We start from the raw sequence: 17,138 nt of genomic DNA, 5'->3' as shown, positions 1-17,138 counted from the left end.
GGGGGGGGGGGGGGGGGGGGGGGGGGGGGGGGGGGGGGGGTCAACGACGTCAAACCAGGTAGTCAGAACGTGTTGTTGCAGTTTGACGGAGTTGTCCCGTTTCTGATTGACTGGTGTCTATAAAATGACGCAAAACAAAACAAAGACGAAAACCCCTGGATTTTAAAACGATTTGTACTTGAGGCAGTGTTCATCTGTCAGATTAACAGGCTAGTCACCGTTAAATGTTCAGTCATAAAACACGAGTAAAAAAGCCAAAAATATAAAATAGGCAGGGAGAAAAAAAAACAAACCAAACAAACACTATATAGACATTATTCATAGATGAGCGATCCCAGTACAAAAACAAAGAGTTTTTGGCATATTTTCTATACTGGTTTAAGGGGAAAAGGGACTGAATAGATGCATCACACATCGACTTCTTAGACGTGTTGAAGTGCAGCTGAGAACAAACACTTTGAGTTCAGCAGCTCAAACAACAACATGACTTCTAGTTTTTAGTTTTTTGTTTTCCCTCCCAGAGATGCAGAAACAAAACAAAAAATAACTGAATCTGTTTGTTTTAAGGTCCTAAAACCAAAATATATCTTTATTATTTCAGATTTTTTAAGTTAATCATAATAATATGAAGACAAGACTTGATTATTAAGCTTAAAAATATCCTAATAGATGATTTTACCTCATTTTAGGTGTTGTGATGCAGATCAACCTGAACAGAGGAGTCGAACTACGAAGCAAGTTCAACAAACTCTAAACTCACCATCACAGATTAGTGGTATCACTTATTGTTAACTCAGGCTTTCTGTGTCCGTCCCCATGAAGGGGGGCGTTTGGCGTCATTTGACTCTTTTTTCCGCACAAAATGGACCAATCACGTGTCGCCTGCTTCAGTCAGGAGGGACAGGTCATTATAACGGAGAGATATGAATATAAATAAATTATCACAGCAAAAAGCAACGCTGTTGCTGCAAATAAGGCGAGAGAGGAACGCTGGTAGAAAATTGCTGATCGTGTAAATTTGTTCATTAAAAAACTAATTAATTTATTAATTACGTAATTAGTTTATATACTTATTTTACCACTCTTTGCCTCCCACATCCAGAGCTCTTAAACTTTAAACATTAAACAGTCTGATTGTGTCCAATAATGAAGGATCAGTGGAAATCACTTCAGATTCTGCTCAAATCAAATTGAAATTAATATTATAGATTGAATATTATATTTTTTTTTGTTCAAAGTATTTCTTCATTAGTTTTTATTTTTAAATTTGAAATACAGTTTGATATTTTGTAACAAAATCCCACAGAAACCCAAACCTCTCGCACCATTACAAATTTACAATATGACATCAAATCAATGGTATGTATGATAGAAGACTAATCAATATTCTAATCAGTGTCTAATAGCTGCAGCAGCAGATCAGGTGGTGAAAGGACGACGCTTTTTATTGCTGATTTAACCTGAAACTCAGAACATAACCTGCTCCGGACCAGGTTAGGTTTGCAGCATCAGTTACCATGGTGATGTAGCTAGGTTAAAAGAGTTACCGTGGTGATGTAGCTAGGTTAAAAGAGTTACCATGGTGATGTAGCTAAGTTAAAAGAGTTACCATGGTGATGTAGCTAGGTTAAAAGAGTTGCCGTGGTGATGTAGCTAGGTTAAAAGAGTTGCCATGGTGATGTAGCTAGGTTAAAAGAGTTACCATGGTGATGTAGCTAGGTTAAAAGAGTTACCATGGTGATATAGCTAGGTTAAAAGAGTTACCATGGTGATGTAGCTAGATTAAAAGAGAGACACCATCGTGACATTGAAAACCCTGCAGGCTCAACATACCTCGCTAACCCACTAATCTCGCTTCGTAGTTCAGCCCTCTGATCAGGTAAATCAGTGAAATTTCTTCTTTCTACGTTAAAAAGTCAAATTCTTTATTTATTTTTTACCTTTTTTTGGGATTGATCAGAACAACATTTCAAACAGCAATAATTTGGACTTAAATCTGCTCAGTCGTCGTTTAACTTCCTTTTGTCGTTTCATTATTTATGTAAATGTATAAATAAAATATGTATGAAAATCATCACTTTAAATTCAACAAGGACGTGATCTCAAAATATTGTTTCTGCATCTTTATGAAAAAAATCCCGTCATGTTGTTGTTTTTGTTGCTGTCGAACAGAAACCAGCTGATGTGTGACTCCACTAAAAGTTTGAAAACCAATAAAAAAACAAAAAAAACCTGCGCTGATGATGATGATGATGATGATAATAATAATACAACGTATGTACAGTGATCCCCTTGAATACTCCAAACTTACACTTATCAACAGGCATCAGCATGAAAATACTAAAATCTCCACTAGAAATGCTAATTTCTGTAGTTTTATCTTAAATACTTTTTTCTTTGACTTTAACTCTATTAATACTGAAAAAAAGTTATTCTCTGTTTTTTGTTTGAAGGCTCGTATGCGTTCACATACACGATGAAAACATTTTTCCTGAATTATTATGGCAAAAAACATTGTTCATAGGAGAATGAGAACAAACACCTACTCAGATATATCAATGTACAGTCCTTCAACTTCCATCGTTTTTCTTTGTAACTACGACTAAACTCTAATGTTCTCTCTCACTATATGCAGAACAATAATTATACCTGTGTTTTTAAAAAAGGGAAATATCTTTTGGACCGCGCAGAAAAAAAAAACTCCTTTGTGTTCCTGCGGCAGCACTGTAATCTAACTTTTTGTAATAAATACATTAAGGCCAAGAACATTAATAAATAGAAAATAACTTAAAAAAAGAAATCTCGTAAGCACTGTAGGTGTTGGGTTTTAAAAAATACTTGAATCGAGTGGAGGATAGAGGCTCTTTTTTCAGTTTTTTGTCGCTTTTTTTTTTCGTTCCACAACAGCTCTCGGAGAAAAGATGGTTAGATATTATTCAGACAAAAAAAAACAAAAAACAAAAACATCTTCACTGCCCTCGATGTTTGTTTGTTTGTTTGGGGGGTAAAAACGTCGGAGCTAGTTGTTGATGTCATCCTGGCTGTGGGCGTGGCTCTTCTGCAGGGGCGTGGCCGAGGGGCCCGGGGCCGCGGTGCTGGTGGGTTTGATCCAGGACTGGGAGAGCAAGGAGGCGGTGATGGTGGCGGTGGTCGTCATGGTGACCTGGATGACCTGGTCGCGCTGGATCAGCCTGATGAGAGCTTTGAGGCGTTCCAGCGACGCCTGAGTGTCTCTCTGCTGCCCCAGCAGTCTCTCTCTCAGGTCCGTACACTGCTGCGGAGACAGGAAACAGCACAGTCAACTTCCTGTCGGCTGGAAGGAATTTTTATCTCGTCTGTTGGTCACATGTGTGTCTGTGTGAAGCTAATCTCGCCTGCTACTGGATATATTTTGACTGTATGGTCAACGGCGGTTGCAGTGATTCACGCCTGTCGTAAAGCTTTCGGCAGTCCTCGCCATTTTACGATACGCGTTACAACATCGCAAAAGGAATTTCCAGCAATCGATTAATCTGAACTTCAACTTACTTCATGTTATTTTTACTTTCAACAGTCTCTGCTGCCATCAAACTGCTACCAGCGTGAACACACCTCAACCTCTGATTGAACTGTTGGCAGGTGAGTTGCATTGTGGGTAATGTAGGAACTAGGTGTGTGCCCCAATACAAATACATTATTCAGCAAAGCACAAATAATGTTTTTATGAATATTTGTTTCATACAAATATTTTTAAAAATATTTGTTAGTTAGAGGTCTGTCTGCCTTTTACGATGCGCATTACAACATCGCAAAATGAATTTCCAGCAATCGGTTTTATCGATTAATGTTGCAGCTCTGAACTTCTTCAGCTTGCTTCATGTTATTTTTACTACAGTCTCTGCTGCCATCAAACTGCTACTTGAATAAACACACCTTGACCTCTGATTGAACTGTTGGCAGGTGAGTTGCATTGTGGGTAATGTAGGCAGAATAAAAGACGACGACATCTTTGATTTTAAACCATCGTGAGTCCAAAAACGTTAAGAGAAGTCAGATTTAGACACAAGGACGTACGTCTCATTACTACTCTTGTGTTTATTGTTTTTATCTTATATTTAAGGTATTTAATTCCAATTTTTGTTGTTTTTTTGTCATCTGAACCAAACTACAGAAGCTCATTACTTTCACAAATAAAACACAAACTTGAAGATTTATCTCATAATTACAAGATAATGCTGTATTCTGGTCACATATTAGGAAATCCAGCTATACTGACAGTAATAATAATAATAATAAGAATAAGTCACAGAACACTTTAATATCTGTCATCATCAGGACGTGAGCTGAAAACGTGTTTGTGTGTGTTTTTACTTTGAGCGTCATCTTGAGCTTCTGGTCTTCTTCTTCCAGATGAGCGCATTCTTTCTTCAGCTCGTTGTTTCGTCTCAGCAGCCGTCGCTTCTCCTCCTGCCTCACTGCTCAAACACACACACACACACACACACACGCTTCATCAGTACATGTGTGGACATGTCGACACACACTCTCGTCTCGTACACAGTTCAACTTGTTCTTACCCGTCTTGTGTGTAACGTAGGACTGAACAAAGTTCTGTGGCCACGACATGTTCTCCTTGTTCAGAACCTGAAGAACAAACATTTAGTTTTTATTACTTAAAGCAGGAAAACATGCAACAAAACACAGATTCATACCGTACGTTACAGTCGCACCTCCACCTCCAGCTTAGTCTGTTAGTCCGTTGACTCATTGACTGGTTAGACTGGTTCTTAAATCCCTCTGTCAACTTCAGCCAAGTCACAGTTTCATGTTATATTCTTTGTTGTGTTTTTAATGTTTTTATATCATTGAATGTTGTTTCTGTTCTCTGTTGTTCTGTCATTTGGCTCTAATAAAAAAGAAAAACATTCATCTGAGAACTCCAGAAGGTTGAATGATAACTGAGGTTTGAAGGCGTGTTGACAAAATTACATTAAATTTGGGGTTAATTATACTGAACAACAGTCTTTGGCCGACATGAGGCGTCCATGTTTGTTTGGGGAATCAGTTTCCCCGTCGTAATTACAGCTCGGAGGTTGATGTGAACGCTATTTACGAGTGGAAAACTTGTAATTACAATAAATTTTGATAGGACATGAACGCAGCATGTTTAAATTAAACTGTTGAACGTTAACGACACTAATGGTGCGTTTATATTAAATGTGACGTACAGATGTGAACACTGAAACATTAATACAAACAAAAGCTGCTTAATAAAATGTCGAAGATCCAGACTGAAGACTCGTCTTTTTAGGGACCAAGCCCAAAAGGCAGAGGACTACTGTAAAACATTAGCCACGACACTACTGTAACCACCCTGTTGTTTTTCATGTGTTTGTTTCTTTATTATTACGCCACTTAAACCCTTAATTTGACCCCCTAAACATGCTCAAAAACTCACCAAATTTGGCACGCACATCAGGTTTGGTGAAAAATTTGATAAAATGTAAAAATTAACCCCCAAAGTGCCAAAATGTGCTCTCTAGCGTCACCTATGTAACTAAAATGGCCGCCACAGCCTGTAGGAATGTCGTAGAGAGATCAAAACTCAATTATTCGTCTCATCAAGACCTACAAATCATATCTCCTCCTAGGGCGTTAATGGTATTGGCTTCACACTTTAATACATGACTTATGACACTGTGCTGACAAAAAGTTGTTAAAAACTTTGTAATAACTCGAACGGTTTGGATTTTATAAGCCCTGAAAGTTGCAGTGCCACATCACATATTACAATGTAAAACAATGGGGAGACATGAACTTTGTGTCAAACAGAGGCTTCTTACGTCTGAACTATAAGTCTGACCACTTTCAAACCTGTATCAATGGATTCTCAACGAAATTTCCGACTATAATATGATTTTTAATGTAAGATTTGGCCAAAGTCATGGGATTTATGAGGATATTTCACCAGAAGCGTACTCTAAAATCCTCCTCTCCAACTGCTCCTGGTGATGTCACTCCCTCAGTGCTGTGAAACATTCCGCAATACACACTCATTATAAAATCACAGGAGGAGCAAGAAAAGACTTTAAAACTCACACTCTAATATCTCAAAAACAATAAAAGATAGAAAACACATGTAAATTCAAGATTTGTAGGTCAAAGTCTCGTGGCTCATTTAAAGTTCAAATGAAGTTTGTATCTAAAACTATGTGGAAGCAGTAAATGTTCAAAAAGATGTGGGTTCGCTCACACTCTCCATTCAAATATATGAGTATTTTTCTGTGTCCCGACCAACGCTTGCAGCTTTAATTTTTGTTTGTTTTTTTCTGCATGTTAAGTGTCCTTGGGTTACATTAAAGACACTTAAAATCAATTTTTATTATTATGAACATGTTATAGTTGTTAGTAGGTGTATTTTTTAACTTGGCCAGCTGTTTCTAGCTGCTTCAAGTCTTTATAATCAGAGTATTTTTGCAAAACGTCTTAAAGAGTAACTACAACCGCGCAAAAAAATGCCGCAGTTCATCTCGTGGCCTCGTTACCTTCTTCTGACACTTGGGGCAGTACCAGGGGCCTCTGGGCGGGGTTTTGAGCGGTGGGTGGAGGCAGTTGGGGTGGAAGGCTCGGGGGCAGTTGTGGCAGGGCTGCAGCTCGCCGTCCTCCTTACAGATGGCACAGTGGTCGTCATGCTCCAAGTCCTCCTGTTAATACAAAGGGTTCAATTTAGAAACAGATTCAAACAGCAGCACAGTCGTCACTGATGTTGCTTTTCAACTATTTTCAAATGTTAATTTTCAAGATAAAACTTTGTTTTGTCTTTGCAGAACTAACAAATCTTCCTGAAACTTTGCTAAAATGAGGCAGTTGTTAAAATCAAGAGGCGCTCAGATTAATAAGCCATCAAATTAACCTTTTTTTGTGTGTTTTTTACTTAATTTCTGGTGATGTAATTTTAGTTTTCATTTGTGTTTTATGGACGTTTTGTTTTTGGGGTTTAATCACTTTAACACGTCGTCCCCGTAATCCATAAATTAAATCACATAATATCATTAATGTTTAATTTCAAGTGAAATGGACCAAAAAAAACAAAAAGACTTAGACTTTGTGACAGAAACATGTAAGTTGAGTTAGATGAGAAGCAGCAGTGAAATGAGACGATGTTGTTGATAGAAACAAACACTGGTTTTCTTTTCATATTTAGACCAGATTTAAGATGATCTACTGGAATATCTTTGCATGATTTCCAGTTAAAAACTCCTTATTTATCTTCTACTGGTCCTTTATGCAGCCCCTCAGTTCAGCCTCTGTCTGAAACAGGCCGTTTTAGCTCCTGTCTCTTTAAGGCCCCGCCTCCTGATGAGCCCACTCTGTTCTGATTGGTCAGCTTCAGGAAGCTCTGGAGGCTACGTAAACAAACTATAGTAGCAGGATTTCACAGCTGTTTATGGGCGCGATGAGCCGACGTCAGCTCGTTAGCAAGATAAAAAAAAAACGAAGCGTTCAGAGCAGGTTGAGCCCTGAGTTTTGACTTGCAGGCAGCATTTTTTTAAATAACTTTAACCACGTTTAACATCCGATATCAGAACATATAAATAACAGAAATGTGGCCTATAAAATGAAGCAGAGTCTCCTTGAACCACTCGACACTCATTGATGTTTCATTAGGATAATTTCAGAAGTTGTCGACTATTTCAGAAGCACAGGTGTGACATCATCAGTCATGTGACCTACCTTCCAGCAGAAATCCTCAGAGTCTAGCATGTGGATGGAAGCAGAGCAGAGGTTAGTGGCGGCAGACGCACACACAGACGGACGACGGGTTAAAGGTCAAGCAGCAGCAGCAGCAGCAGCAGAAGAAGATGAAGGTTAGAGTTCAGAAACAATCATCAGCCACATGCAAACATTTACATTCATAACTAGAATAATTCTCTAAATAAATGATTCTCTGCTGCGAAAACACACACAGCTGAAAAAATACAAACTCTTGTTTCATGTTCGAATGTTTTTAAGGATTTAAATGTGCAAACTAGAAATCAACCAGAGTTCACTCGTCACGCTGCTCTGGGAATAAACTGACTGTAATAATAATAATAATAATAATAATAATAAAGCACATTTTATACAAACATGAAGGAACAAAGCGACAGAAGTTTTACCTCGTGCCGACAGGAAGAGCGAACTGTTGAGATAATGTGACGCCAGACGTTTACGCTGCAACGACAAAGACCATAAAACAAGTTTCATTTCTAATCTTCATGTCGTCGTCTTTCACAAGTTACTTTTATTAATAAACGGAGTGTAAATATGTTTTTTTTAGTGGCGTTCAGACCTCCGGTTCAAACAGGCCGCTGTAGGCCGGGTTGGCGGTGCTTCTCCTCTTCCTCTCCTGTCTCTTCGTCTGGATTTCTGTTCAGAAGAAAAAGAAAACTCCACATCTGTATCTGAACGAGACTTCAACTGATTACATCATCAGTTCATCTGCCGTTTATTCCTTTGAATACACTCACTCACACTCACACTTTTATTCATCTTCATCAAATCTTCCTGAAGTCTAAAACTTCACGTCACCATCAGACTAAACAACAAATATTCACCTTTCAGAAGCTGAAATCACAGAATTTTGGGGCAAATTTTGCTTAAAAGATGTTCAGATGATCAATCAATGAATTCCCAGTTTAGTTTTTATTGATCTGTGATTAACTAGGTGATGTTTGGGTTCATACTGTAGTAAACTCACCTTCCAGATGTTCTGTGGTGACGAGGCCGAGGGCGACCATGAAGGCAATTTTCTGTAGGAGAGAGAGAGAGACGTTAACGAGGACGTTAACGAGGTGACGTGATGGGACTGAAGTTATCGTCTCTTCACTGTCATAAAGAGAATCTGCTGCTTTACACTTTATCATCGTCTGTGATATCAAACACTTTGATTTACAGTCTGTCGGTTCAACGTCAGATCAGCAGCAGCTCATTTATCAGAAAATTACATTTCACACTTTTTATATCAGTTTTTACTTCAATTCAACATTAAAGTTCAGAAGTTCATTCTCGTACAAGACAAAACTTTTTCTATTAAAGATTTAGTTCCTTTTTATTTATGTTTATTTGTTTCTTTTAAATCTTATTTATTTCAGTGAAATATTATTATTATTATCTTGTTAAACTTTAAAAGACAAGTTTCAGGTGTCCATATGAACCTCGCTGTAATCATTCCTCCTGTTCATACTGGATATTAAAAGATCCTTCAAATGTGTTTTCAATGTAAAGTGATGGAGGATAAAATCCACAGTGTGTCCACACAGTCGTTTAAAAGTCTCTGTGAAGCTTCTATTCAGCTTCATCAGTCTGAGTTAGTCATATCAAGTGGATATCTGACACATTTACAGTCTTTTTAGCATCAAATTCTCTCTTTGTGTTTCCTCGGACAGTGTTTCCCTGTTGAGCTGCAAGTGGAAGTATAGTAACAAAAAGAGGAACTTTGGCACTAAAAAGACTGTAACGTTAAAAGATATCTACTTGATTTGACTCATTTGGACGCTGAAGCTTCATATTAGCTTCAGATAAACATTTAAATACATTGTAAGGTCATTATGAAGGGATCTTCTAATGGTCAGTATGAACAGGAGGAATGATTACAGATGATGTCTGTTGTTTAAAAACTGAACTGATCCTTTAACATCGTTTATCCTGATAAATAACTAAATAAATAAAGTTTTTCGAACGATCAGACTCTTCAGCCGTCCGATCAGGTTTGTGGTCTCACCTCGGGGTCTTCGTCTTTCTTCGGGGAGGGGGACGTCAGAGCGGGCGGGGCCTCCTGTGACGGCAGGTCAGCCTGGGCCCCCGGGGACCCCTCGGTGCTGCTGGGGGCCTGAGGCTGGATTATTATTACCTGAAAACACCAACATGACAGACGTCAGATGAGATTTTCATCATTAAACACTGATTATCATTTGATTTTTGTCTTGTTGTAACAAACTGGAAGTTGTTTTTTTGTTTTGTTTTTTAAAGTTTATTGACTTGATGAAGCTGCAACAATCAGTCGATTTATTGATTAGTCAACAAACTGCAGTTTTTCTTTCATATGAGACAAAATGTTTTAATATCTTTAAGTTTTTAACTGTTAATCAAAACAAGCAAAGTGAAAACATCCTGATGGACTGAAACTGTGAATAATATTTTAGGTTCCATTGACTAAATGATTAATAATAATAATAACGACTGTCAGTGTGTTTAATCTTAGTGAACATCAGATCTGAGTCGTTGGTGTTTGTGGAGACACCAGCCTTGTTGTCAGCGCTGAAGAGCAGTGGCTGCACCTTGACGGCCTCGCTGACGGCGGACACCCCGTTCCCGGTGGCCGGGGAGGCGGCGATGATGGCGTACGCCACGCCGGTCCCCGCCGACGCGTGCTGGGCGGGGCTGCTGGACTCGGGGCCTCCGGACAGGCTGTGGGGAAGCGGCGGCGGCGGCGGGGGCGGAGAGGCGTCGCTCTGGCCGTTGGGCTGGTGGTCGGGGCTGAAGGTGCTGTTGGCGGTGGGCAGGGTGGGGCCCTGGCTCTTGGGGCTGACCACGGCGGTGGCCCTCTGCAGGCTGAGCGGCTGCAGCTCCTGGCAGGGACTGTGGGGAAGGCTGTCGGGGATCTGGGTCTTTGGCCTGACCTGCAGGAGGACGAGAGTTAAAGTCCATGTTCCTACTAGTAAACACCAGTACTGACGCTGTGCAGTTACTTCCTGATCAGCCTTTGAACCCAATAATCTGTCACTGCGACTGGACGCTGGATCATATTTCACTGTCTGCACCAACAGCTGCTTGAGTTGCTTCACACACGACTGTTTTCAGACTGAATGATCTGAGCAGTAGAGGAGACGTTCCCGTCTGCGGCATGATGGCTGCACGCCGACCTCGCCGACATGGACGGATGACGACATTTAGCAGGAAACTACAGCCTCACCGTCGCCCCCCGGAGGCTGCTGCAGGCTTTAACATCATGTTGTTACATAAATCTAAGAAGTTCATCTTCTGTACGGTGGCCTTTTAGGCACATTTTAATCTGCTCACTTAAAAGTTTATGTTAACTGGCGTCTTCTGTTTCTGTTTATTAAAGATTAAAACACTGATGTGAGAGAACCAATCAATCAACTGGCTGATTGATTAAAACAATCTAAGTTGATTAAGTGACTCCAAACTTAACTCTAAAGTTTGGTTTCAGTCAGAATATGAACATATATATAACTATAACTATACATGTAAAATCATTCTTTAATTGATGTTCATTGTGAGTGTTATTAGTCAATCTAAACATACTGTAGATGACATTTGAAAGGTAAAACTCAGCTGCTCGTTAGGATAATTAAAAAGCTTTTAAAGCTCATTTTGAACCTTGTTGTCTGGAAACTAAAAGAACAAAGTTCAGAGAGATTTGAGTCAAAAGTTCAAACTATAAAAGCGTCAGATGAGCTTTGACTCGGTTTGTTCTGAGGAGTCAGTGAGAGCAGCTGATGTGTTGTTGTGGTTTGTGCTGCCGCCTGCTGGACGTCTGTTAAACTGCAAACAAACAGTCTTTATGACTTTAAATCATGTTCAGATTCTTTTTAGAGTTTTAGATCTTTGTATGAAAATATCAGATAAGATGGAAGAATTTCAGTCTTTTAAACAAATGAACCGAGTTGCTAAAGTTTCATCAGTGAAATTCAATTCAATTCTCTCCAATCAGGTTCGTCTCTGTCAGTCATGTGATCAACTTGTCTGCTTTTACAGCTGAATTAGCAACTTTAACAGATTGATCTGTAAAGTCGCCGCATACAGAAACGTCTCCGTAAAACAGTCGACGGTCATTAAACAGCCGGTAGGAGGGTCAGGCTAGCAGTTTCCACCCGTTTCCAGTCTTTATGCTAAGCTAAGCTAACGGGCTACCGGCTGTAGCTTCATATCGATCGAACAGACGGGAGAGAGAATCAATCTGAGCCTCTGCTCACTATTACTGCACGTTTACTTGTGTTGTTTTAGCAGAAAACATTATTCTGACATGAGATTCAATATTTAAGAGTAAAATGAAGCTTCGAAAAAAACATTCAGTCTTCATCAAGTAAAAATATCAACTTGGCTTTGAAGCGTCATCGTTTCCCTTCATCATTCCTGGACAAACACACACTGGTATCATGTGATCACAGTGTGTACAGGTGTGTGTGTGTGTGTGTGTGTGCAGGTGTATGTACAGGTGTGTGTGTTACAGGTGTGTGTGTGTGTGTGTACAGGTGTGTGTGTGTGTACAGGTGTGTGTGTTACAGGTGTGTGTGTGTGTGTGTGTGTACAGGTGTGTGTGTGTGTATACAGGTGTGTGTGTGTACAGGTGTGTGTGTGTACAGGTGTGTGTGTGTACAGGTGTGTGTGTGTGTGTACAGGTGTGTGTGTGTACAGGTGTGTGTGTATACAGGTGTGTGTGTGTGTGTGTGTATACAGGTGTGTGTGTGTGTACAGGTGTGTGTTTGTGTATACAGATGTGTGTGTGTGTGTACAGGTGTGTGTGTGTTACAGGTGTGTGTGTGTGTGTGTGTGTGTATGTGTGTGTGCAGGTGTGTGTGTGTGTGTGTGCAGGTGTGTGTACAGGTGTGTGTGTGTGTGTGTACAGGTGTGTGTGTGTGTGTGTGTGTGTGCAGGTGTGTGTACAGGTGTGTGTGTGTGTACAGGTGTGTATACAGGTGTGTGTTACAGGTGTGTGTGTGTGTGTGTGTGTGTGTGTGTGTACAGGTGTGTGTGTGTGTGTGTGTGTGTGTGTGTGTGTGTGTGTGTGTGTGTTACAGGTGTGTGTGTGTGTGTGTGTGTGTGTACAGGTGTGTATACAGGTGTGTGTACAGGTGTGTGTGTGTGTGTGTGTGTGTGTTACCTGAGGTAGCACAGTGGCTGCTTGTCCTGCCAGCCGGTGCAGCGAGCTGACTTGAGGCACCTTGATGGGCACAGCAGTGAGAGTTCCCAGCATCTGAAAGACACACGAACGCATCACTTACTGACATTTATCAAATACAGAGAAAAACGTCGGATCTTATTAGTTTTACATTTCAACATTTGCAGCAACTAAAAGGTTCAAATACGTCTGATCAGCTTCGTCAATGTTTCTGTTAACAGCTGCTCCTGATTCACACGTTGATCAATCAGCTGATCAGTCTCCACTCACACACATTTCATTACAGTAAAGTATTGACAAAACACCGTATGAGTATTGATAAGTTGATAAGTTGAGCTCTTTATGAGCAGCAGATTTTTTAGGAATCTTTATTTTTACACCAAAATTTGCAAAAAATAATTTTAAAAATTGCAAAAAAATAAAATAAAATACAAATAAACATACAACAAACAAACCAAAACATACTTTTTACACAACAGGACATAAAGGAAACATAAAATAATATGATATTAACACTCAGTCACTAACTTTATTTAAAGCAGAGACATGTTTCATATTGATCTTTGTTAATGAACAGCGAGATCAAAGGTTTTATAAGAGATTCGTTAGTGTTTGAAGTTTAACGAATTCACACCAGGAAACACGATTCACAGATTCATCTTCCATATCTGTGTTTGATGTTGTTTCAGACTGGAAACCATCAATCACCAGTTAAAACAACAAAAACAACATTTTCACTATGGATTAATCTGACATTTTGCCTATTAAATGTCACAAAATAGTGAAATATGTCCTTTCTAATGTCTTCAAACGTCTAGTTTTGTCTGATCAACAGTCACAAATCCAAAGATATTCAGTTTATTTTCATGTATGACACACAAACGCTTCAAATCCTCACATCTAAAAAAAGCTGAAACCAGCTTATATTTGACATTTTCTGCTTCGTTCAATCATTGCAGCTCCAGTTGCAGCAACCAGAAACGTCCACACGGGGAGCTCTAACTACACATCACACTGTGTTTCAGCCTGAACATGAGACTCTTGTTAAAACTGTTCATCTGACTGTTAAACCGACTGCAGCAGCAGGAAGACAAACAGCCAGCGATTCATATCCAAGAATAACAGTTTAACAGCACCGTAATGAGAATCAGCGTTCTTCACCTTTCATTTGTCTTCCTGCATTAAATCAGCGTCAGCCGGTTCAACACAGATGAAACCAAACGACATTAACGCGGCTTTAATTCACCTCGGTTGGACGCTGTTTGTCTGGTTTCAGCTCTCATGATTTAATTAAACCTCACATGGAAGAAAATCCTCCCAAACCTCTCGTTAGTCAGAGAACATTCTCCATGGCTGTTTCTGTTTCTCTTGTTGTTGCCCGGCATTAAAAATAAAAGAAAAGCAGCTTCTCTCTCTCCAAACTAACGAGGAGGGTTTTTTTTTGTTTTTTTTTGTTGAAATCTGTCACCAGCAGCTTGTTTTTCACAACAAACTTCCTGCTGCTGAGAAACTTTTCACCAAATCAAACAAAAAGCCTGAAAGAAGAGTCAGCAGACTGGTATTAAAAACTGCTGCATTAACAAAACATTTAATGAAAAATTTAAACCCAAAAAGATGAATTTTAAAACTGCCATGAAATCATGTATGGAGGTTCAGGGACGACAATATTCAAATCAAATAATTTTAATCAATTTCTCAAATTTTATGTGCACATTATAAGTGACAAAATTAAAAAAAAACTGTTTATTTAATGTTTAAAGATACATAACCACTAATAATATACACATTGTTTAATTATATTAAATTAATAACAAATGTATTCTGTGTTTTTGTAAAGCACTTTGTAATCTTTGGTTTAAATATATATTCTATAAGTAAGAAAAAGTACAGATAAAAAAATAATTAATAATAATTCTTCCTCATTCTGTCTTTAAATTATGAATAAACATTTGTATTTTAAAATGGAATCGCAAAATAAAAATTAGCGATTTGTTGTTCCATTTATTAATGTGTCTGCTGTGATATTATATGTAAAAATATGTAAAATTTCAAATTTATTTCCTGCTTTAACATTTACAGATTGTATTTGTGATATTTTGTGACTCTTATTAAGACTTATTATTATTATTAATATTATTATTATTTGGAGCCATCTTTGAGTATCTGATTCATACTTTTTTTTAAATATGTTTAATTAAAAAATTACGTTAAAAACTCTTCAACGTCTGTAATTATTCCACAAGTATAACATATCATAGTAATGAAATAAAAAAACTGACTTTTTATTAAACAGACATTTCACAACCTAAACTGGACTTTTAATCTGAAGTATTTTCTCATTTTAACTCGTTACTACACATCATATAAACACCTCAACTGTAAAATGAAATTTTAATTTTTAGTAAACGATTTTTCTTTTTCTTTATGCTTTGACTCCAGAGTTGAACCTCACAGGAACAGAGTGTATTTTAGTTTTTGTGTTTGTTAGTTTATTTGTTATTATTCTTAGTTTTAAGGTGTCATGTGTAACATCTGAAGGTAGTTTATGGTTTCCAGGAGGCTTCGTCTGTTGGAGCTGCAGATACTGATGAAGGTTTCTGGCTGTTTTACTACGTGATGACATCATTTCCTGCGCCGAGGTTCAGACTGTAGATCAGCTGACATCGACCGCAGACCTTCAGTCAAGGTCAAACCGGCACTGACGTTTTACGGCTGACCGACATAAAATACGGTGGAGCGTAGAGGACAAACAACAGAAAACTCATCAGACTTGAGTTCAGAAGGACTGAGATGATGTAATTAATGTGATTATTATTATAATTTCATGTGACTGTAGGAAAGTAAGTGACCAGGCTTCAAAATACATCATAACTCTATGATGTTGATAATAACATTCATGTTTATTGTTGTGTTTTTGATAGTTTTGGTCCTGATTTGACTGCAGTCAATCCAGTATCATCACATATATCTTTAAATTTTTACAATAAAAGAATACAAACCTTCTTTCTATCAATGTTTTTTTGACTTCTTCTGTTTTGAATGTCACAAAGGAAAGAATGAAATAAAAGGACGCTGAGGTCATGAGCTCTGTAATATTTTTTGGGGATTTTGGGGGAGTTTAGTGACCTGAAGATGATACCGTGTTCTATGATTACGATCTTTATTCCGACCATTTTCCTCCAAGAGCTTTAAAACGATTTGATTCGGATAAAAAAAAAAAAAAACTCCACAAAACTCTAAAAGCCGAGATGTGAGAGACGAGTGAACTGTTTTTTCTGATGTGTTCATTTTATGTTCTAAATTGTATTTGTCTGTATATGTATATAGTATATGTCTATATTATAATGAATAAACAATATAAGAAATAAAAACAGGCTTTTTTTTTTTTACTATTTTCTCATATTTTGTAGACAAGAAGATTAAACAATCTATAGAGAGAATATTAGATTAGATTAATTGAACTGACATTAATCAGCTCTACAATCTTTTTATTAATCATAAAAAACATGTTTGTATTTACTTTAGAGATTCTCTTCTTTTAGAAAACAGGAAGCTCAAACAATAAATTCCTTATAAATCCAGATAGAAACTAAATATTAATAAGATCTGGATTAAAAAAAACAAACTGAAGTTTCAAACCACAGAAAGGTTACTGTGCCGTCTGTGATTACTGCGCTGTGATTGGCTGACACTTCCTGTCAAACTGAACCTGAACAGTAAAATGAATTAAAGACATTTACAGCCGTCAGATGAGAAACAGAAAAGAGGAAAGTTTTCTCCTCATCCCCCCCCCCTCCTCCTCCTTTCTTCTTCTGTGAAAATCCCTTCGTTCCATTGTATTGTGCTGCAGAACGGCTCGGCGAGGAAGAGGAGGAGGAGGAGGAGGGGGGAGGAGGCGGCCGAGGCCTGTTCCCATGGAAACTGCCGAGATGAAAATTCTTGCAGTGCAAGGGCTTTCATTTTCGTAATTGCTGCCTCTTTTCTCCAAACCTAAGCACCTTCGCTTTAGGGGGCCTCCTTGTCCTCGTCCTCCTCTTCCTCTCAAGAGCCGAACACAACCTTGGACCAGTGATTTCCTGTTTCTCTAAATGAATTTTCTTCTTCTTTCTTTTTTTCCTCCAAATAGCAAAGTCAATCCCGTCTGTGAGACAGATGACAGCTCTGCAGTGAACGCTGACAGCCCTCCTCCATCCTCCTCCCTCCCCCAAATCTGACAAACCTGCTGTGATAAACCAGACGGAGGGGGGGGGGGGGG

General features: G+C 38.6%; 1 protein-coding gene and 1 long non-coding RNA gene across 8 annotated transcripts in view; one reads left to right on the top strand and one right to left on the bottom strand.

The window, feature by feature from the left end:
• Positions 1–2,457: 2,457 nt before the first annotated feature.
• phf21b (PHD finger protein 21B) overlaps positions 2,458–17,138 on the bottom strand; it is a 108,112-nt gene continuing 93,431 nt past the window's right edge. For 3 of the 6 annotated variants that reach the window (XM_044343337.1, XM_044343333.1, XM_044343336.1), the window contains 11 exons: positions 12,866–12,958; positions 10,266–10,640; positions 9,743–9,871; positions 8,720–8,771; positions 8,312–8,388; positions 8,139–8,193; positions 7,714–7,736; positions 6,525–6,683; positions 4,557–4,623; positions 4,351–4,454; positions 2,458–3,274 (listed from right to left, as the gene is read on the bottom strand). In XM_044343337.1, the coding sequence (XP_044199272.1) occupies positions 3,020–3,274; positions 4,351–4,454; positions 4,557–4,623; positions 6,525–6,683; positions 7,714–7,736; positions 8,139–8,193; positions 8,312–8,388; positions 8,720–8,771; positions 9,743–9,871; positions 10,266–10,640; positions 12,866–12,958 (1,389 nt within the window). In that variant the 3' untranslated portion in view covers positions 2,458–3,019. The remainder of the gene's footprint in view (positions 3,275–4,350; positions 4,455–4,556; positions 4,624–6,524; positions 6,684–7,713; positions 7,737–8,138; positions 8,194–8,311; positions 8,389–8,719; positions 8,772–9,742; positions 9,872–10,265; positions 10,641–12,865; positions 12,959–17,138) is intronic. The other 3 variants (XM_044343338.1, XM_044343335.1, XM_044343334.1) reach the window with 2 other exon arrangements.
• On the top strand, positions 3,289–16,262 carry LOC122975115. 2 transcript variants are annotated; one of them, XR_006400572.1, is made up of 4 exons: positions 3,289–3,618; positions 3,875–3,939; positions 7,724–7,847; positions 15,440–16,262. It is a non-coding gene; the product is annotated as an uncharacterized LOC122975115 (long non-coding RNA). The 2 variants fall into 2 exon arrangements; XR_006400571.1 differs by lacking the exon at positions 15,440–16,262 and having other exon boundaries at positions 7,724–8,114.

This window comes from Thunnus albacares, chromosome 23, assembly GCF_914725855.1.
Source record: "Thunnus albacares chromosome 23, fThuAlb1.1, whole genome shotgun sequence".
NCBI classification, from domain to species: Eukaryota; Metazoa; Chordata; class Actinopteri; order Scombriformes; family Scombridae; genus Thunnus; species Thunnus albacares.
The sequence above is the reverse complement of the archived record's forward strand: the minus strand, read 5'-3'. Positions and strand labels throughout refer to the sequence as shown.